The 22,375-nt window shown below is 43.7% G+C and overlaps 2 protein-coding genes across 4 annotated transcripts in view; one reads left to right on the plus strand and one right to left on the minus strand.

Annotated features, from left to right (window-relative positions):
* Positions 1-9,331, minus strand: part of RBM25 (RNA binding motif protein 25) — a 35,018-nt gene extending 25,687 nt beyond the window's left edge. Inside the window, exons 1-2 of the mRNA XM_050896928.1 lie at positions 9,243-9,331; positions 1,838-1,958 (exon numbers count right to left, since the gene is read on the minus strand). Coding sequence (XP_050752885.1) covers positions 1,838-1,943 — 106 coding nt within the window. The 5' untranslated portion in view covers positions 1,944-1,958; positions 9,243-9,331. The remainder of the gene's footprint in view (positions 1-1,837; positions 1,959-9,242) is intronic.
* A 5,211-nt stretch (positions 9,332-14,542) lies between these two features.
* Positions 14,543-22,375, plus strand: part of ZFYVE1 (zinc finger FYVE-type containing 1) — a 28,322-nt gene continuing 20,489 nt past the window's right edge. The window contains exons 1-3 of one of the 3 annotated variants that reach the window (XM_050897453.1): positions 14,543-14,592; positions 15,736-15,961; positions 16,424-16,954. In XM_050897453.1, the coding sequence (XP_050753410.1) occupies positions 16,457-16,954 (498 nt within the window). In that variant the 5' untranslated portion in view covers positions 14,543-14,592; positions 15,736-15,961; positions 16,424-16,456. Of the gene's footprint in view, positions 14,593-14,813; positions 15,037-15,735; positions 15,962-16,423; positions 16,955-22,375 lie in introns of those variants that run through there. The other 2 variants (XM_050897452.1, XM_050897454.1) reach the window with 2 other exon arrangements.

A 22,375-nucleotide genomic window follows, 5' to 3' on the forward strand; every position in this document is an offset into this window, starting at 1 on the left:
TAGGTGTACACGCCCACCCTAAATACCATCTTGTATTCCCGCTGCCCAGACAATGCATCAGGCTATATAGACTGCTGGTCTGACTCACTACAGCATTTCTTACATATGAACCGTAATTTTTTACATCTTAATAATAATCTTCAGAGATGACAAGAGTTATCAGAATCACCTTCTTATCAAATCTTCCACACTTAGAGACAGAAATGTTAGAACTTCTTATTTTTAACAGCCATATTTTCAAGCAACGCAAAACACTTTTCCTAACTTCATTCTTATACAAGCAAATTGCTCTAGCTGAAACTTTTCAAGAAATTATAGGCTAAGATAACTAGAACATGAAATTTTGGCCAAACAGCTAGCTAAAGATAATATAAGCCACTAAAATTGTGATCTTACGTATGGAATAATTTCAGAGCAGACTTTAATAAAGTCACTGTGGCATTTTCAACTCTATTGATACGCTTGCGCTAACAAATGAGAGATTCATAACCTCTACATGTTGAAATATGTTATCTGCACAGGTAAGCAAATGATGTTTCTAGTGTGCAAACAAAAATTTAATTCTCACCTAATACCAGGCTCCTCCACTCTACATAGTGTTTGGATTACTAATACTGAAACAAGACTATATAAAAAGTCAAACACAGCAAGAGAACAAAAAGATCTTTGTCGCACATGTTAAGAAGCAAATGTTCAGAGCAGAAACTTGTATCAGGCATTTTAAAATATTCTTCAGAAAGTTATTTTAAAAGTATCTCGTGTTCTTCACACTAGTACATATAAACTGGAGCTAGTAAAGATAAGAGGTATGGTTTTAAAATTTAACTTGAAGTTTTTGATGGCAGAATGTTACCTAACCAAGAACTCTGCCTTTAGCAGAAAACAGGTAACATCTCATGGATCTCAGGAAAAAAAGTTTAGAAAAATTAACACAAGTAAGGATTAGTCTGATGAAGGGATGTGCACAAACCATTCCTGAGTTCAGCCATCTGGTTTTTGAATGCCTTTATTGTCTACAAAACACTTGTGCACAACACAGCTTAAGACCATACAGACAGAAGTTATTTTCTGCAGCCCTTGCGATGAATTTTAAAGGGGTAATTCTCTGATGTATTCCTCTCTCCCACTCACTCTGTGGTCTCCTGCCTCCAGTCACTGTTATCTATACTGCCAATGTACAGAAAGAAGGTGGTTCCAGACCAACAAATTAAAGTCTCAATGCAAAAAACAGAGGCTGATCTTACAGATGAACAAAGAAAAAAAGCCAGGATTAATTTTGGGAAGATTAGAAGGAATGAGGACTGTAGCAGTAAGTTTGCAAGATGCATGGAGGAAAGTATTTAAGAAACAGAATAAAAGAAAGTGGGACTTACAAAAACTGGAGAAAAACAATGCAAGAAGTTGGACCTTCTCTGAAAGTTACTCCTGTGTTTTCACACCACACATACTCAGTGTACCCAAGTGTTTCCAAAGGCTACTACAATGGCTTACTTGAAAGGAATTGAAAATCATAGTCTACTGTCAAAAGAGTGGCTCTTAGAATACCTAACGTTAACAAAAATCACCACCTAGCTTCAGCCTTGAAAAAAAAAGTCCAAGACAAAGTCCGGTATTGTCTCTAATGGTTTAATTTCTGCTCAGAAGTAAGCAGCTTTTGATAGACCAAACGGAGCTTGCTCACAGGACATGATCATGTAAACTAGAAACTCAATTGCAATGTACACAAATCAGAGTTACTGAAATACATGAAGAGCCAGTAACTTTTGTAAATAATACAATTCAGAATAATAAAAGGAAATTTATTTCTATAACACTTCCATATACTGACATAACTTACCAGGAGGTACAGGTGGAGGAAAGCCAGGAAACTGTGGAGGTGGGATCCCGGGGGGAAGCGTTGGGATTCCCATAGGAGGGCGATTCAAATGAGGTGGAAAAGACATTCTTCCAGTTACAATCTGTCAAAAAGACAGAAAAGGAAACTTGTACTAGCCAGTTCCCAAACATGAATTACAAAAGCAGAGCAAATGATAACTGTCCATAATGATTTTAAATCTTCATATGGACATTCAACTACAAACTATTTTTAATTCTCTTCCCCCAGCTATTCATTAAGTTACAAATGTAGTAGAAGTCTTCTTTCACAATGAAAAACAGCACTTCTAGGAAAGTGTTTCAGAATGAAGTGAAAAACAAAACTATATCTGACTCCTCATACCAATGGTTTCCAAGGAGTGTCAATTAAACAGCATTTAACAGTTTGTACAGTTTCTTTAAAATAAAGCTATCTTTGCAGTATCTGAAAACAGAAGTAATCTTGTAATACATTTTCAATAAGGCAAGTAGTTCTCTGGTACAAGAAATGATCACCCACAATACAACTGTGGAACAAGATTAGAGAAAGAACTGGGACATCCCGATGCTCAGCATTAACGGGAATTGTATTTAAGACAACATTGGGGAGATCCCCAAATTCCAGCACAGAGACAGTTAAAAGCTTGGAAGAGGGTTCTCTGATCTATTTTTAACTTCCCAGTTCACACATCTTCCAGAGCTCACCTTGGACGATAGCCCATGAGCTGAGAGTCAATATGCTACCATGGAGAGTAAAGATTGTTTAACATCATTTGCTATTCAGATGGTTGTTATTATTACGTGCGTATTATCAACCCTGTAACAGACACCACCCAATAATAAAAAACTCAAGATCACTCTTAACACAACTAACAAGGCACGTATTCTTGCTTCCAATATTGTCTCAGCAACCTTACATGGTCAAGTCTTCAAAAAAGGTTGGCCCTCAGTTCTAAAACAAACCAAAATTGGTTACCAATATTACTGAGGAGCATATAGGTACATTCACACTGCAGTGAGGAAGCACTACAGGAACTTCAAACACACTGGATTGCGTGGATACGAATCACAAAGACACTGTATCACAAGTGACAAGAGTCCAGTTAGCTGTCTGCGCAAATATCTGCATTTCTCAATGGACTGTACAGACTGCTTTATAATCTACAGTACCGTATTTTCACTGTAACTGTTTTCCAAACAGGCAACCACAAGTCAAAGGTGAAGCAGGCGGCCTTGAGAAAAAGAGTTATGATAAGCAAAATTCTGATACGTACAACAGATCTGTAGATCATAAGATGCTTTCCCCAGCTTCCTGGCACTGAACATATAAGAAACAGGAAACGAGCTTTCCTGGAGACAGATGTGCCTTCACTACATGTACAAGAGCAAGCAGTTAATGACAGTCTTAAATACTACACGTAAGAGCTAATATCAGTACTCTACCATAATAGTAGATACATTTGAAAGAGCTAAAAAATTATAGTAAGAGAATCATGTAGCAAAATTTTATTCCCACAGAGTCTGGAAACAACTATGAGAGATAACTGTATATAGTGGACTGGAGAGGATAAAAGGGAAACCCAAATGTATTTGGTAATACCTTTGAACATCAGAACTTATTTATTCTAGTATAAGAACACATATATGACCCTATAGCATAATTCACTCAAAGACACATTTACAACTACACCAATTACAAGAGGTTCGTGATGATGGCATTCATTAGTTGGTCCCAAAGTGCATTCATCAACATCTCACCAGGAGAAAAGATAAATGCTCCTGTGACACAAGGTCTAAGATGGTAGAAGAAACAAGACAGCAAATGCAAGCATTCCTCCAACAGTTCAATAAGATTATTTTATGCAATGTAATAAACATAAAATCTTTTTTTTCCCCTTAGAATCCATATGCCTAAGAACACACTTCCTTCTGTCATTCTTGACTATTTAAAACTGAATGGACACAGAAAAGCAGCAAAGGTGTACCGCCAAAACATTTTATTTGGAAGAACATTGTTTACTGTCTCTTCAAACTACGTGCACGTCAGCCAACACTCCTCTAGAATGTGAAACTTGGGTGGCATGGAAGGGAACAGAACTCCCTTATCTGCCTTGGTATCACTATTTGAAACTTTCTCACCAAAAAAGCCAGCCAATGGTCCCAGGAAAGGCAGAAAATTAAGATCTTTAAGGCTCTCAGTCCTCATCTGTATTGCAAGCTGACAGACAACTGGACAAAATTCAAAGATGTTTTAGGGCAGGATGGTAAAGCAATAAGCTATTGGGTCTGAGATGGTTCTAAACAGGCTACAATAGCGTTACACCATCTGAGGCCCACAAGACATTGAGTGGTCTGTTAAACAAAAAAGAACAATTGGGGAAGTAATTTTCCAGGCTGCCTGTAGGTGCAGTCCCTTCTCTCGCTCTGATAAGCACTTTATCTGAGACACCATTTTGGAGAAGCTTAAAAAAAAAGCCTACGGACTAAGAGGTGAAACAGTTCTTTGAATTAAAAGATGCTGAAACATACCGTACTCAATGGATGTTACATATGCACACAGGTAAATTTTGGTTTTTTTTAATTTAAATAAAAAAAGCAAAGATTTAGCAGTCAACGAAGTAATTGTTACTGTATACAAGGAAAAAGGCAGTTATTAAGAATGAATCAAATTTAGTCTTTCAATCTTCTAGTCAGATGATGTGAAACACACCGTTATCTGTAGGGCTTCAACAATCCATTTTACTTTAAGCACTCTGTTGTTATTTTTTTCCATATTTGTACAGTTATTTTCACAGCAGCTAGAAAGCTGCCCTGTTACTGACTTAATTCTTGCACGGACCAATCCTAGCACCTCTGCTGTCTGTGACACTGAAGATCGACACTAGAATTAAAGAAAGCCTTGGTCTCTTTCTCACTACCATGTGTAACTACCAATGTGAAACCAGCAGAGAGAACAGTTTAATTCTGTTTCCGTTATGAAAACTGTGAGGATCAACAGATACCAAGATTGAAACTGCTCACTGGAGAAGTGAGAGATCTGGACGAGGGAGGAAGATGCACCCAGTTCCTTGCAGCAGCCAAGATGCTACAACGAAGGGAACTGTGTAGCACATTTTTTCTGTCAGCAGCTAGAGGACACACAAGCAAAGTACACACTCTTCCAACAGTCAGAGGGGCCCCTGACATCACATTTACAAGCAACTACAAACCAAGGGTTAGGTATGGAAAGTTAAAAGATGCTAAGCTGAGTCTAGGTAGAATACCTTTGTAGAAATCTCAGGAACAGTATCTTGAACTTCTCTGCAGACTGTCCTACTACCTTGCCAGTACAGTTCAGTGACCAGTGCCTGATATATTTACTGTGGTCTCAGTATTGTATATGGTAATCTTCAAATTTCACTAATATATTCAAATGTGTAAGGAACACAGTCCCAAGATATTTTTAAAACCTCAGTTGACTTATGAAAGTATTACCTCAAGTGAAATTGGATGTCAGCAGCATTCTTGACAGCTGCATTTTAACTAGCAGCTCTTTAAGTGAGCAATCAATTTGTGTGAATGTTACAGTGGTCACAAAGATACAGGGGTAAGAAAAGCAGTGAGCATCTGGCCTGACACCATTCAAAATACTGAAATAATGACATCTTCAGCCCCCAAAATGATGGATTTGTGTCAGGTCTCTGACTCAAAGTGTAGTCAATTTAGGCTATGTCCGTGCCAGCAAGCAGGGCAGTACAACAGGAGCAGGTCTGTTAAACAAAACAGATGGAGCTGAGACCTTAATGTCCACACTACACATTTTAAGGAGGTCCACCCCACTGGAACAAATGCCCATTTGCAGGTAAGTGTGCATTTTTCAATATATTTTCATCCAAAAGGAATCCAGCTCATCCACTGGAATACTGCAAACCAATGTGAAAAAGAGGTTTCCCAAGTGAGGATGACTGCGAGACTTCCTTCAAAAGCACACTCCTGATCTGAGTTAACACAGTAATGTAGGTGCACACTTTATTAGCCTTAGGCAATTTTTATAAGCTGCAGATTAATGATGTCATGGACGGCAAAACATCTAAGCTCGCTCTAAGCAGACCCAGCTCAAATCCAGCCCAAGCTATTAACTAAAGCAAGTGCCACGTAAACACAGCTATAATATTCCAGGTTCAACTTTGGCCTAGAAGGAGTTTAGTTGCTTTCATACACTGCTCTTCTGAGTTAATAAGTCCTGGTGGAACCAAACGTCATGCAGAGCCAGCTGCACCAATCTTCTGAAACTTGGAGAGAGTACAGGGATACCCATATGGCTCTAAGGTTTGGTAAAATCCACTGAGACCTGTTAATTCTGCCTCGGCGCTATCCCTGCTGGGACAGAGCTCTGTCCATCAGAAGCACGCTAGCTCTGATGCGCAACTAAACAAGTGCACAGGGCTGGCCTGAGGGCATGCTGGACTCAAGTGTCTGAGACCACACAGAACTCAAGAATTACTATGAAACAAGGTCACTATCATTCAGACATTGCTGCCCCATGCTTTTTTATTATCTCCAACTCCCAAAAGTCCCAATAAGAGGGGACTGACTACAAGAGAAAATTGTACTGGTCTGGCAGCACTGTTAATGTTTTGGATTTTTTTATTTACTCCATTTTTTTAATAAAGGGGTGAAGAGATATGTCATAAACAGAATGTAAGTTTAATAAAAATCACTGGTAACTAACGTATTTTAAACTGACAATTATATCACCTACTCACGGCAGCATCATAATTCTACCAGTGTCACAGGATTAATCTCCTTAGTATCTCTGTGTTTACACATCATAACTTTTATTTAAAAACCTGCAAAACATTTTAACCATTTCCCCCACGAAACAAAGTTACAATACTTACTGTTGAGCTGCTGTTATACTAAACAAAGTTAAAATTAACCGTAAAAATCCTGAAGTCTTAATGCATAAACAAACTTAAATGTGTTTCAAGAATGCATACACGTAGTGTCATAACAGCAGTGACAGTATGGCTCATCTAGCTTGATTTCATTTTGTCTGATTTTAACTTCTCTTCAACATTTTCCCAGTACAATTCTTCTGCACCACAAAAAATCTGTACACTTAGTCTAGAATAAGTTGCACGACATAGCTGTGCAAGCTAGTCTCTCAAATAAGTGAGCAGTAAGTGCAAAACTTGTTTGGAATTTTTTTTTTACATGAACTACAATCCAGCTTTGATTACGATCGTAACATTTAGATTATTACAAGAGTGTCTGACAAAATCCACACCTATGGTAAGTGTGTAGCACTATACTATTTAGTAACACTCTGGTTAAAAAGATGTTATATCAAGACATTTGATTTGTATATCCACGTTATTATGTTTCACTGAAATGTCCCTATAGAAAAGCTTTCACACATAAAAATGTTTTTAATCGTTTTTAAGAATTAGAGTAATTCCTACTAAGAATCATACAATGTTTTGGCATTTGATTCTAATGTCAATACCTAGGCAGCAACAGAGAGTGAATAATAATTTCCTCTAATTTATGGCAAAGTATTTTATACATTTTGTATCATATGATGGGTGCAGCTGAGCAACAAAAGCATTTTCAAAAGCAACTGGAAAAAACATATGCAGTAAACCAACCTGTTACGAGTCAGTACTATCACATAGGCTTTTACATCAATCTCTACATGATGTATGGCTTTTTAAGCCGTTCCATTATAAAAATAAGTAACCTCATAGTTTGTTACCCATTGGACATGCTGCTTATATTATTGCTTCTCACAAAAAAGAAAAGCTCCCTAAAAGAAAAATCTTTTATTTCAAGCCAACTGATTCTCTCAGTGAAAACGTCCACTTTCTCATAGAGTCCTACAGTTTTCTCCAACATTGCCAGCAAGCTAAGCAAGGCATCAATGTCAAACACGGGGAGAGATAAAACAGATTATAGATTTTCTAAGTATATTTATTTATGAACAAACAAAACTAGTATTTGCTCAAGCCTGTTTTTCAGAGGTGATCTAGAAAGTGTTCACTATCTGCCACGGAATAAGTTGCATCCCAAACTATTACTATGAAGCAACCCAAAAAGCAACATGCTTATCCAAACCAAAGCCTCAGTCCAAAAGGCCTTTAACTAGGGCTCTGTTAAGCACGTCATCAGAACTTTAAGATCTTTGATTTAGTTCCTAATTCTGTGCCTCTGCACCCACATAAAGCCCTACACAGTCAAATAAGTGACTCTCCACTCTAACTTTGCTATTAACCCTTCCCAAAAGACAGACATGGCTGTGGCATTACAACATTTATGTGAATGGGCACTTGAGAGACAGAAGCAGAGAAACATGAAGCACTACGTACAATGTCACTCCTTTACAGTGAAAGTAAGAAACTGTCCTGTTCTTCCTTCTTTGAATTTGTTCTGGACCATCTTCCATAAATGCTGATGCAATACCTGAAGCAATGCTTTCCTGACGCACAAAAAATTACTAAAAATCTGTGTGCATGCTTTTTAATCTGCATAGACTGGGAACTATACAACTTTAAGATTTCACTTCCTGTAAGCCCATGTAAGACCTACTACCAAAAAAAAAGTTAGTTGTGTTCGGGATGTTCCCTGTATTTAAACAAAACCTTCTCTTTTCCTTCAGGCAGACAAAGGTCTTTTTCTATAATGGAAAAAGACATCGTGAGAAAAACATGCCAATATACACATCACAACTGTTACTGACACGGATGAATCACTCTGATTCTTTTATGCACAAGCTGCTAACACGTGTTTTAAGATGACTACCCCGGTCCACACTAGGGACATTAACTTCCCCACCGCGGTACCGTCGAAAAACGTTTCCTCGCATGACCCGTTTTCTCGACATCGAAAAGTAAAATGCCACCCACAGTCAGAGGCGGCCCGGCCCAGGCTAGGGAGCAGTTTCGGGCGCCGGCAAAGCTCCGCCATGGGCTCGTCCGCTCCCAGCCGAGAGGCGCAGGGCCTCGTCCCGAGCGTGAGATGGGCTCCTCTCGCCTTCCGCGGAGCCGCTCGCCGCCCCGCCCGCCGGGGCCGGCTCCCCGCCGCGCCTCCGGGAGGCGGAAGGGACTCCCACGCCTCCTGGGCGGGAGAGGAAGCGAAAGGCCCCCGCCGCCACTCTCCCGCGAGCACCTCCCCGAGGCCGCTCTCCCGTTCCACCCCGCCACTAGGCCCACGCCGCGGCCGGCGAGAGGCCGCTGGCGCCTGCCACGGCCCAGGGTGCGGGGGCACGGCGGAGCGGCCTCAGAGCGGCCTCGGCCCGGCCCCGGCCGCGCCTCCTCTCAGCAGGCGGCTGAAGCGCCGCCACCGACTTCCCTCCCCCTCTCATTCCCCCCCCCCCCCACCACCACCACCCGCAGCCCCTCGCTTCTCACCCCTTCGCTGCGGAGCAGGAGCTGCGTCCGGAGCGCCGCCGCGGCCCCTCCAAGCCGCGCGGGTCGGGGATGGTGCAGGGGGACGCCGCTCGGCCGCCTGAGGCCCGGCTGGGAAGCCCCGGGGCGCCACTAGGCCGCGAACACACCGCGCCGAGCCGCCGCCGCCGCGCTGCGCGGGGTCATGTGAGCCGCCCCTTCCGTCAGCGGCCCGACCTGCACTGCGCCGCGCGACCATAGAGGTGGCCGTGCCAGAGCGCCCTCCCGCTCCGCACCCAGACAATAACGCGCCCAACCATAGAGCGGCAGCGGCTAGAAGGGCAGGGAGAGAGAAAAAAAGGCGTCCGGGCTGCCGCCATCTTTGCTGGGGGCAGGCGATGCGGCGCCTTGACCCAGCCCCGAGCTTCGCCATCTTGAGGTCAAATACCGTCGCTCCGGGCGGCTGTGGCGCGGGTGGTTGAAGGCCCTGGAAAGCCTCCCGCTGTGGGTTAGCCCCGGCTCCTCTCCCGCCTGCTGGCGTGCGCCTCCTCCGTTAGTCTGGGGTGCCGTTTCCCGCTGCCGCGCTCTCGGGCCAGGCTTAGCTGCGACCCAGCTGTAACGGTGGTAGGTGCAGGCTGTACCCGCAGGCACAGCCGCGTGGGAAATACGCCTGTTGCTTTTAACAGGCTATTAATAAGGAGGGAGCACGTGTTTTAGCTGTGTTTAGCAAAATTTACGGGCCTAGAAAACTAAAACAAAAAGCAGTCTTATGGTCAGTAGATGTAAAGATACAGAATTGTAGAATGGTTTGGGTTGGAAGGGACCTTTAAAGGTCATCTAGTCCAACCCTCCCTGCAATGAGCAGGGACATCTTCAACTAGATCAGGCTGCTCAGAGCCTCATCCAGCCTGACCTTGAATGTTTCCAGGGATGGGGCATCTACCGCCTCTTGGGGCAGCCTGTTTCAGTGTTTCACCACCCTCATCGTAAAAAATTTCTTCCTTGTATCTAGTCTGAATCTACCCTCCTTTAGTTTAAAACCATTACCCCTTGTCCTATTGCAACAGGCCTTGCTAAAAAGTTTGTCCCCATCTTTCTTATAAGCCCCCTTTAAGTATTGAAAGGCCACAATAAGGTCTCCCTGGAGCCTCCTCCAGGCTGAACAACCCCAACTCTCTCAGCCTTCCTTCAAAGGAGAGGTGTTCCAACCTCTGATCATTTTTGTGGCCCTCCTCTGAACCCACTCCAACAGGTCCGTGTCTTTCCTGTGCTGAGGGCTCCAGAGCTGGACGCGGTACTCCAGGTGGGGTCTCACCAGAGCAGAGTAGAGGGGCAGAATCACTTCCCTTGACCTGCTGGCCATGCTTCTTTTGATGCAGCCCAGGATACAGTTGCCTTTCATGGAAGGCTGTATCTCTGCTGAAAAACAAAAGGATTTACAGAGCAAAAAGAGCAAACACCATTATCTTAGGCAGCCATATGCTCAGCAAAAAGATGTCACTGTGCTATGAAGCAGTTGGGCCTAGCCGTGGTCTACAACTGGTAGTTTTCCTGACCTTCTTCCAGTATTTAGACTACATTAAAAGACAATTTAAAATGTACAATTCTCCCCAACGTTACATGTGAGACAGTAATTGCTATAGTTACCACAATGATGGCAAGCAATTGCAAATGGAAAGAGGAAGTGACTGTGAATGGAAGAAGGGTGGTCTTACAGATGGTTATGAGGTAGACCACAGCATGAGCATATGTGCACAAAGCTGTTTAAAACATTCTGGATCAGCTAGGGAAAAAAAACTTACTGTCTCTGTATTACATTTTCCACTGTTTATATACACTGTTTAAGGAAAAGTGCTCAAAAGATGGGAGTCTAATGACAAACAATCCCCTCCATCTGTAATGGCAAGAAAAACATCAAAGCAGACACTGTTGACTTCTTCAGTGCAAAGCAGATTAAATCTACCTGACTGATGTCATACGTGCTACTGAACAGTCAACAACTGAGCTGAAACTAAGGTCCTGTTCATCATCTTGCTTTACAAGATGATGTGCAAGGGTAAGTACTTGAGCAATAGCAGATTTAGGAAGTACTTCAAGATTGAATGCAATTCCTTCCCCCATCAGAAACAGCATTTTTCCTTTCCATTAATTACAACTCATTCCATGAAGCCTGCATATCTCCCTTCAACTAATACAAATTTAGTAACTGCAATACTGACTCCTGTTAATATTTCAAGTAATTTATAAACATACCTAGGTAGGTAAAAATTATACTCATTTTGCAGCTTGCAGGAAAACCAAGGAAAAGAGAAAGGGCATAAAAAGAATCGTCCGAGTTTCCTGTTTCTATGCTGTTGTCTCAGATTGAAACTTATCTGCTTGAAAAAAAATGTGAAATCCAAACTCACTTGTACTGCTGTAACAAGCTTTTCTTTACAGGAAACGTTGCAAAGGCTTTCCGAATTTAGACATTCATCTGTTTTGTTTAGCCAAAGAAATAGACCATTTTGCATTTACTCTTCTTGTACAAATCACGAACTTTAGCCTCCAGTATCCTTCCCAATCAAGGAAGAATAGCATCAGAAGCATCCAGTAAAAATAGCTACTTCCACATCTCTGCTCTTTCTGCTATTGAATTTTAGAATTACCTATCCCTAAACCTATCCATGTTTTCTTTTTACCCTTCAGTTCTGAAACTGAGATCCCACTTTCCAGACACTGATCACAGTTCACTTTATTCAGTTCCTTGCTGCGGACTCCAGAGTTTCATGCTCAAGCCAATCAAGAAGAGTGCATTAGATGGCTTTTAATATCAAGGCCAACATTAAATGAGGTGCTTTTTATGTCTGCAGATTGTTTTGCAGTTCAAGCGTGAGAAATCATTCCAAACATGCTAGCCAGCATCTCAGGGTACAGGGGTCAGATTGTTTCTAGACTTTGCAATATTTTAAATGTTTTATGGGTGGAACAGAGTTCTAGTCCACAGCTCCAAAATCAGTGGGTAAAAAGGATCTACTACAGCAGCAAAGGAGTACAGTCTTTATAAAACTGTGACTAATCACTGGGATCCTAGATCCTTACTGCCTATCTGCTCTATCCAACGCAGGTTTCTCTCTCTCCAGTATATGCTATATTACTCCCGTGGAAATCAGTAAAACTTGTTTTCAAGGAGCAGCTGGAATTGATTTTTTGACATATAACAAAACCAAATTTATGGTTATAAGCAGGGCATTTAAAAGAGAAATTAAGTCTACACTTCCTATTCCAGGAGGAGCAGTGCTGCACTTTTTCTAAGAGAGAGAAGTAGGAAACAGTGGGGGGGGTGTGGGGTGTGAAAGTTTAGGCTTTATGCAGAAAGTAATAAGTAGCGCAACTTAGTACATTTTGTAATATTTTAAATAAAAGTAGCCTTCAAGTGTACTTTTTTAACACCACAAAATGAATAATTACATTTTCTCTTCTCTTCCTCATATCCTTTAATTGCTCCCTCTATCACATTACCAGTCTAAATACAGCCACTTACAGGAAGATCCCTTAGATGCCAAACTCTCATTGATTTCGTTCCTTGGCTCCCCGTGATAGCACTGTGAGATTTAAAAGTTTCTACCTCATATGTATTAAATATGTACCCTATCCAGGATTTTTTCACTCTGAAAACATTTGATTCAGCAAAAGTTTATTCCTGTAGATATCAGTCTATTTAGTTAATCTTTTTGATTAATCTTTTCTGCAAAATACCAAGTGAAAATACATTATCATAATAGTATGAAAGAGAACAGGGAAGACAGTTACTGTGCCAATCTTCAGTCATTCATCATCACTGAATTGCATAGAAGAGAAATAGATAAACCATGTATAGGCCTAGTTAAATATATAAAGTAGAATCTAGTAGAACAAAAGTACTTCAGCAATACACTTGAATTCTGACGGGGACTCCGTCACTCCTAGTGTTAGGAACTTCACTGATGCCTCGTTTTCATGGTAATTGGACCTGCTGACTCAGTGTTGTGAAATGATGATACTTCACCTTACAAAAGGTAATCTCACAATCACTGCTGTCTACATGGATGTCCAGTTATGTAATTTGGCTCCCTCTCGAAATTATTTGCATACAACCAAACCAGAGGACCAAACAACAGGGCACTTTATAGCTGCTTATGGTTATCAACATGTGAAGTCCACTGAGGTGAAACAGCACATCTCCTTCCTCCAGTGAGGTAACCATTAGCATTTGATCCAAGCACCCAGCCAAAAACTCTGGTGACTTTAGAAGAGAAATTGCTTGTGCAGTGGCTACACTGCAACAAAAATAATTTTTTGTATTATCTAAATCACATACATGTACAGCCAATGAAAAATAACTTGTCCTTTTCTTGTAGCACCCTGCCCTTTCCAGCCAGTACTACGAGCCAAAAGCTCGCTGGAGCCATTGCTGGCCAAGGTTACTTCCTCACCGTGGGGCTTCTTTGACCATCTCTGTCTGCATCCACCACCCATTCCCACAGCTCCAGTTTCTGACCATGAATCTGCTGGTTTTTGGCAGGCGTGTGCCTCTATTTCAGACCTGCAGTCTCTTTCAGCTAAATAAATGGCGGCACTTCACCCATTGGCTGTAGCTACCGTCACGAAAAAGAAAAAAGGGTGATAATTATAGTGACTGGTGGCACTCCTTGCCGAGACTTCATTTAAGTGCACGCGTAGGCACAAGCGAGCTGGGCGCCTAGCTCTCTCTCAGGCGGACACCGTGACCCACTTATTTTCCAGGCTTGGGAGCGGCCGCTTGGTCGCTCCCCAGGTGGTGGAAGGAAAGAGCTTCGCTACGAGTTTCGTTCCCCGAACACCTGCTGGGGGCTGCTTACACTCCTCCGGCGCAGGGAGGCCGCCGGCTCCGCCCGCCCTCAGGGGAGCCCGGCAGGGCCAGCCGGCGCCACCGAGAGCCCGCCAGCCGCGGGGCGGGCGACAAAAATAAAGCGAGGGGAAAAGAAAACCTCAGGGGACAGCGAAAGGGCCAGGAGCACCGCGCCTCCCCATGGGCGCCCTCAGGGGCGGGAGCGCCGCCTCACGGCACGGCCGCCGGGGCAGCGCCTCCCCGCCCTCGTAACGCCCCTGGAGGCGCAGCGCCCTCAGCCCCTCCGCCGTCACCCGCCGCCACCTCTGCCCCGCTAACCTCCCCGCTCCGCCCCGGGAACCACATGTCGGGCCTCGCCGCCCCTTCCCGCCCCGGGAACTACACCTCCCAGCAGGCGCCACGGCACCCCGCGGCGAGGTGCAGTCCGCCGGAGGCTCTCCGTGAGGCAGCGCCAGGCCCCCGGACTACAGCTCCCGACGTGCCAGCGCCGCCCCGCCTCTCGCCCGCCGCCTTCCCGTCTCCGCGGTGAGAACATAACCCTGAAGTTCCCCGCGATCAGCTGATCCCGGCTGACAACGAGGGGAGCGGGCGGAGGGGGCGCGGGTCCTGCCCTGCCCTGCCCTCCCGGGCGCCTCGCCTGCATGGTCGGGTCGCCGCCCCGGCCCCTGGGGGAGGAGAAGCGGGACACCCCCCCCCGGGCGCGGAGGGGGCCGGGGGGAGGAGGAAGCCGCGGCCGGGACCCGACTCCTTAGTCAGCGGGTGCCGGCGGGGGGAAGGGGAAGAAAGGTGGCCGCCGGCTTGTAAACAATAGCCCGGCTCGCGGCGCCCCGTGCCGCGCCGCCTTTGTTCCCGGCCTCGCCGCAGCTCCCCGCCCGCTGCCGCTGCTCGGCGGGAGGAAGCCGGGGGTTTCCCCCTTCCTCCCCGCCCGCTGCTTAGAATAAGACGGCGCCGCGCTGGGCGCAGCCCCAGGTAGGTGCGGGGCGCGGGAGTCAGGCGCCGGCTGGCACCGGCGTTACGTAACTACGGCCGGCTGGCGGGGGGCCGCCCGCCGCCCCCGCCCGGCCCGGGAGCGGCCGAGCCACAAGTGCCGCCCGCCGCGGGGCAGCGCTCCCGGGTGGCCGCCCGGCGCCCGTCCGCGGGCGGTCGCTCCCTCCCTCCCCGCCAGCTCTGCGGAAACCGGCCGGGGAGAGGGGGGCGCCGAGGGTCAGCCCGGAGCGAGAGGGGCTCTGTGCGGGCTGGGAAGGAGGGAGGGAGCCGGCCGAGGGCCGGTGTGGGGAGGCAGGGCCGGGGCCCCGTGCAGCCAGGAGGCAGCAGGTCGAGACAAAGGCGGCTTGGTGCGCAGCCTGCCCTTAGCGGGCGCTGGTTTCGGGTGCCTGCTTTGGCAACTTGGGATGGAGAGGGAGAAAATCCGTCGTCTGTCAGCCTGGCCGTAGCGATCGTTATCCAGCCTTACTAGAAGGAGTGCACAAAGAGAGAGCGGATTTTTGTTTATCTGGCGAAGCACATCAGGAAATTCCCAGCAAATAAATACTGTGAACTCTGAAGGAGGAGCTTAGCTGGGGAGCGAAAGCAGAGAATTTTCTAGTATTGACAGAGTCCTCTCTGTGTCTGTGTACATGTATATGCACTTGTGCATTTCTAATGCCTTTTTCACCTCTGTGTCATCAGCTGTCTCCCTCCGATCTCTGCTTCAGGGAAATACTTGCCCTGTCTGCTGAAGTACACCAGACTGGGTTTTTTTCTCATCACCGAAAATACGTTATACAGCTAAGCAGAGAAAGAATGTATACCAGCATTTGGGCATAACAATACCTGAAACCAGCCACATTGTTTAAGTTTATTTTGGAGAAAGAAAACTTCATCTGTGCTTAACAGGACTCTTCCTGGGAGGCAGGTCAGTGTATGAATCTTACAGAAACATCTATTAATTATTTAAAATTAAGTACGGACAGCATTCCTGTTGTGTTTCTTTCCCCTGTGAAAATACTAAATTTGCAACTGGCTTTTACACGTATCATTGTTCAAAACAGAAACATTACTTTACAAATGTAAAAACAGCAACGTGTGAAAGTCACAGAGCAGGTTAGTTACACAACTAAAAATTCAGCTTCGTCTTCTGGCTTCCAGTTTGCATCCTTCATGTTAAACCTCATTCAGGAGACACTGAAAGAAAATGTGTAGTTGCCTGAAGACTCAAAATCTGGTTGCTCTGATTTAACATATTCATGCTACCAGTGGTAAAAAGAATTGTGATGATATTCTGATTGTTGGTAGATTAGTTATTTGTATCCATCATAGTAACAGTCAATGTGTCTGCCATGCATTGCAAGGAAATGTGACTTAAGTATCTTTTCAGGAGGGAAAAACATTGCTTTAAAGAAATCTGAAGATGAGCGCCCACACACAAACTGCAGAGAAAGGACAGAACACGACACTCCTGTGCCAGGAAAGCTATGTTTGCAGTGGGACAGATGAAGCAATCTTTGAGTGTGATGAGTGCAGGAGCCTACAGTGCCAGCGTTGTGAAGAAGAGCTGCATCAGCCGGAAAGGTTACGGAACCACGAACGGACCCGTATAAGACCTGGCCATGTCCCGTACTGTGACTCCTGCAAAGGTGCCAATGGGAACATAATGCATGCCAGTATGACGGGCTCAAGGCAGATAGCAGCAGTGAGGTGCCAGGTGTGCAAAATCAACCTCTGCGTGGAGTGTCAGAAGAGAACACATGCTGGGGGGAACAGAAGGAAGCACTCTGTCACTGTGTACCATGCTGGCAAAGTCCAAGAGCAGGAAGAGGAGGAGGGGATGGATGAGGAGACCAAGAGAAGGAAGATGACAGAGAAAGTTGTGAGTTTCCTCTTGGTGGATGAAACTGAGGAGATTCAGGTAAGAACTGCTGTGGTTTGTTTTAACAGGCGAGATCCTTTAGTTTCTATCTTAGTCTAACAGGCTGCTGTGATGCATGATTAATAGTTGAAATGTAACTGGCAGCAACGGTAACAAAATGAGGATAGCCAGTTAAGTGGCATTAAGTGAGTCTCTTGGGCCAAAAAGACACAGTGCCTTGGAGCGGCCTTGCTCACGAGTTCCTTAAAAGGTCAAGTTCATTAAAACCTTAAGTGTAGCAAGAGCCTTCTCTAAGAGGCTTGGTAAGCGAAGCTGGTGAAAGAATTGACTCTGTACTGAGACACACACAACTAAGATAAGAGCTCTCTGTGCAGGATGCTGATCATTCCTGAACAAAATTGAACTGAGAGTATTGCAGTAGATATCCTGCAAATGGGAGTGCTGGCAGCCAATCTCCTACCGTATGACTAGGAGTGGGCACTGTACCAAGCAAGACTACAGCCCCCTGCTACCCTCCTTTAGCATCAGTAAATCCATCTGACTTTTAGGAATAGGGTAAAGTAGAAATAAAGGTCCAAAGTGTGCCATCCAAGTCTTACAGACACCATGGTTAAGCTATATTGCTTGTCACAAATATTATTCCATGTTAGTCTTTTGCTGAAGAGGGGGAAATTGGCCGTCAATTTGGGGTAGGCCTGCTGGTAATAATGACAGAAATACTAGTTGACTAGGAACAGCCTCTGAGGAGGCATTATTTTAGAGTCTAGCATTCAATATATGCAGTTAATGAACTCTTCTGTTGGCTCTTACGTTTGGTGAGCATAAGCACTTTACAGTGTAAAAATACTTTACAGATGTAAAAACAGCAACGTGTGAAAGTCACAGAGCAGGTTAGTTACACAACTAAAAATTCAGCTTCGTCTTCTGGCTTCCAGTTTGCATCCTTCATGTTAAACCTCATTCAGGAGACACTGAAAGAAAATGTGTAGTTGCCTGAAGACTCAAAATCTGGTTGCTCTGTTAAATTAGTTATTTGTATCCATCATAGTAACAGTCAATGTGTCTGCCATGCATTGCAAGGAAATGTGACCCAAGTATCTTGTATCTATTCTATACTACAGAAGAGTGTACATATATGTACACTGTAATTATACTATAGTATAGAATAGATGCAAGATACTTGAGTCACATTTTGGTCAGTTCAGGTGTACTGATTGACAAATTCTCGTGGCTTTTGGAGGGGAAAGGGAGGAAAGGATGACAGTCCTTATGATGCGCTGACATAGAAAACACAGTATGCAGGACACCAGTGACTGTAAACTGAGTGATTGAGTTTCAGGTGTAGTAGCAGTCCTAAGTTTGTATGCCTCCCCTAAGCACACATACACATTTCCTTGTAATGCATGGCAGATGCAACTATTACTTTAAGATGCAGACTTCTCAATAATCTTCATCTGGCCACTAGAGCAAGCTCTGAAATGCACTAGAACAGGGCTGTCCTGGAAAGCTGCTCACAAGCTGTGGCTGTTTGTGGTTGTACCAGTTTAAATTATCTTTATACTCATGAATCTGTAAGCCTTATTGAGGTAGACTTTTGGCTGCCTCTTGCAAGCAAGTGCATTGCTATTTAAATGTCGTGGGCAATAAAGCCAACTTCCTTATTGGGACAGCAATGGTCCTTTATCATGTCATAGCAATTTGATCAGAACAGAGTTGAAAAAGCTCTCAAAAAATGATCTTGCTTCACTATCAAGATGTTGAATCAGAGCTCTTCCATCTGGAGTGATCTCTTCCTCAGAGCTGAATACTTACGTGACATCTCACAGCCAGTGTCAAAGCAGTTTGAGAGTTTTCAATTAAAATATTTTCTGGCAGCTGGAACTTGAAGAGTACTTGCTATCACAGTGATGTTTCTGCTGGTGAGCATGAGGACCTTTATTTAGAGAGGACTGTCAGATGACTAGCTAGCTCTGAGGACATCTTCTGTAGCATCTTTTGCTCTTGATAATACTGAACAGCCAATTTAGCTATAGGAAAATGATCCTCAGTCTTTTCTTTTGTGCTTGTCATTAGCAGGATTATTGCTGATTACCTGGGGAGAAATCCTTAGAATGTTCTTTATTTAAACCAACTTTTTGTCCAAAATGCTAAAATAGTAATAACTTCAAATGTGGAGATTCAGGGTTTGAGGGTGTGTGGCTTTTTAAGCTTGAACAGACAGGAGAAGGATTTATCAGAATTATGGAGTCCAGCTATCTCTAACCGTCTGTTTTCTGACCTTTGGAACTTGAAGATTGTTGCATTAGGAAATAAGAGAGGAAACTGCTGATTTGCTATCAGTGGTAGATTCTGCCATAGCAATGTTAAATGCTAGTCCTACAAAATTAGGCAGAACTAGTTATGCTGCTGAACAAACATGATGGATCGAGGTACTTGCTGATGTATATGTGTTTACAAACCTCTAACTTGAAAGTGGTTCAATGAGATGGGAACACAAGGCAAAGAGATTTCTTTTTTTCGTTTCCTTTGGAACTTGGAGTTGTTAAGCTCAAATGGTTACGTTTCATCTCATTGTTCCTGTTGGCTTCTTGGAGGTGGTAGCTCTGAAACTGAAGGACATTTATGGCATGTAAGCAGTGACTGAGCTAGTTCCAGATCTAGAAGCAATGTAGATTAATCCATAAGGAGCTGTGCCTGAGCAAATTAGTTTAGTTGAGAGGTGGAGATTCTCAGCCTGGGCTCAGCACTGCACTGATACAGCAATGATAATTCTGAGATCTGCATAATTGTCTTTGTGCCATGTTGCACAGATGTGCTGGCCTGCTCAAAGCTAGTTTGGAGCTTTTTGTGCTTTGCAGACATAAGCATAAGCTCAGAAAGCTGAGGACTTCTTGTGCTTGTTTCAAATCCACTTAGTCAGGAAAGGTCCCATTTTAAACCACTGCTTGTGAAGCAGTTGTTTGTAGAGAACTGATGGTAGCTTAAGTTCATATCTGTGAAATGCAAGCTTCTCTGTAATGTTCATCATAACAGCACTATATATGAGCACCTCAAAAAGAGGTTGGTTATCTCATGTTAAGAAAATGACGTTAAAGGTTAAATCCAAGTTCACACTGCAAGTCTGTGGAAGAACCAGAGAGAGAGGTTGTTCCACATGGAGTCCAACCCTAGCTGTGTCACACACCACACAGCGTGATGCTTTCCGATTCTTGTGAGTTAGTCCCCAGCCATCTTGACCTACACCACAAATTTTTCTTTCCTTCTTCCAGGACTTATCATCCCTCATAAGACCTTATTGACTTCTATCAGAAAAAAATCTTGTCCGTGTTTTACAAATTGGCATCACCTGCAGTTTAGATCCCATTCTCGGTCCTTTTGCTCAGGCTGTATTATACAGTTTGTCTTTACACAGTATTAAACTTTTGGCCTTGTCTATCACATATCTAAAGCTGAGACTTCAATCAAATTGTTCTTGATAACTGCAGCATCTGTTTGTTAATTGGCTCTGACATACTCTATCTTCCTTGCTCATCTCTACTCAGAATGATGTTGTGGGGATTACTTCCTCAGTCAATTGCTTCAGTCTTGTCACTGCTCTCGTTTCATCTTCCACATCTCCTCTTTGCCGTGTTAGACTCAAACTGCGTGCCTTCTTTTTTTTATGTGTGTAAATCCCCCAACTGAATCTCCTGATCTGCTCTGTCAAGATGTCAGCTTTTCTTTCTTATCTCTAACTTGGTGAATTTTCAGACAAGCATCATTGTGCTGTCACTAGTGCTGCCCCTTGCACACAGGAGGCACTTCCCTTAGGAACTTACAGAATCAATTCATTGATCTTTTTTAAAACTCCCCTATACTCGTGGATCTATTAAGAAAAACACAGGAAAATACAACAATAAAAACACCACTCTGGTTAGGATAGTTGTTTTGAGTCCTGATACTGTCTCACTCTCTCTTGAACTTTTCCACTTGTCTGTATCTGTCTTTGTCACTTGTACTTATGTTTATGCAGTTTCTGGAACAGTGTCCATTTTTGCTTTGTCTTTATACAACACCTTTGCCATAGAGCTCTTTAGCATAAAGCAGAGAGTTATGCATCAGTTGTACAGTGAACTCTATTTACTACTACTTCTGAGGCAGGGGAGAAGAAATGCTTAACAACGCATAACAACAATTCGATATTTTTATCTTGGGGAACAGATGTTGAGAGTTCTTATCACAGGATCAGAACTTGGTTGTAGTGTCAATAGTGGCTTCTATGATAACACTTTGTCCAAAGCCCTAATTAAGGACTGAGCACATATACTTTATAGAAGTAGAGAAAGTCTTTCATTGACCCCAGAAGATAGGGGACATGCTTGATTGTTATTAGTCTGCCTTAAAGAGTTCACTGATCTTTGACCAGAAACTAGCTCTGTCACAAGAAATTACCCAGTCTCTGGGTTGCAAAGAAAAATAAAAGGTACTGACTTTGTAGTCTATCTTACTAAGGAGACAGGAAGAAAGTTTTTCCTCTAGCTAGTCACAAAAATAATATCCCCAGCAGTATAATTTTATGTTGGAGAAAGGAGCATATATTTTTTACTGGGTCTCCCCTGAGATACCCACTATGAGCTCCCTTTCTTCAGTTAGCAGGGTCTTTTTGTTTTGCCAATAGATACCTCAGTTTCCTAAATCCAGCCCCATTCCTTCAGTTCTTTTTATTCCTGCTAGCAGGGTTAGACACCTAAAGGATGGAGCTCTTTCCCTCAGCAAATACTGAGCAGGATCTATATAATGCTTTGCAGTCAGTTTAGATGATGCAGAATGACCTGTAGCCCTTATTTAAATGCAGACCATTTTATACAATCATTAAATAACCAGCCTCTAACAGCGTAACAGTCTGTGTGTCCTCCTCTGTCCCCTCTTGTTAAAAAGTTACATATAGAGAGTTACACGCTCTTTAGGGATGCTAGCTGCTTTGCTTTTCTCACTCCCACTGTAAACCTGATGAAAGTACCGTGATTTTTCCTTATTACCTACTGATTTGAGCCTGGCCAAAGTCTAGGGATGAGAGAATGGAGTGTCACTAGGAATGCTTTTTCTAGTCAAGTATTCTTTGTCAGTCAATGCAAGCTAATGTATGTCTTCTAAGAGAACATCACAATCTCTTAAGTCTTATTGCTTGCCTCCTGTAGTAGAAAAGCATTTGTCTAGCAAATAGTACTAGTTCCTATGACAATCTTGCTTGATTTGCTGATGGGGGAATGTTTTGGGGTTTTTTTTGTGTTTTAGGGTAGCACAGTCAGCTGTAAGTTTCTGGGAATTTTAGTCCATATCCTGTAAACTGAAGAGTCACAGCTGGTATATTTGCCATGGATGTAAAGGAGGAAGAAGAAATGTAGAAGGATCCAAGTTTTTTAGGTCAGTGTGATCTGTTGGATCAGGATATGTAATTTCTGTCCCTCATCACTGTTGCTG

This window comes from Gymnogyps californianus, chromosome 5 (assembly GCF_018139145.2).
Source record: "Gymnogyps californianus isolate 813 chromosome 5, ASM1813914v2, whole genome shotgun sequence".
Lineage (NCBI taxonomy): Eukaryota > Metazoa > Chordata > Aves > Accipitriformes > Cathartidae > Gymnogyps > Gymnogyps californianus.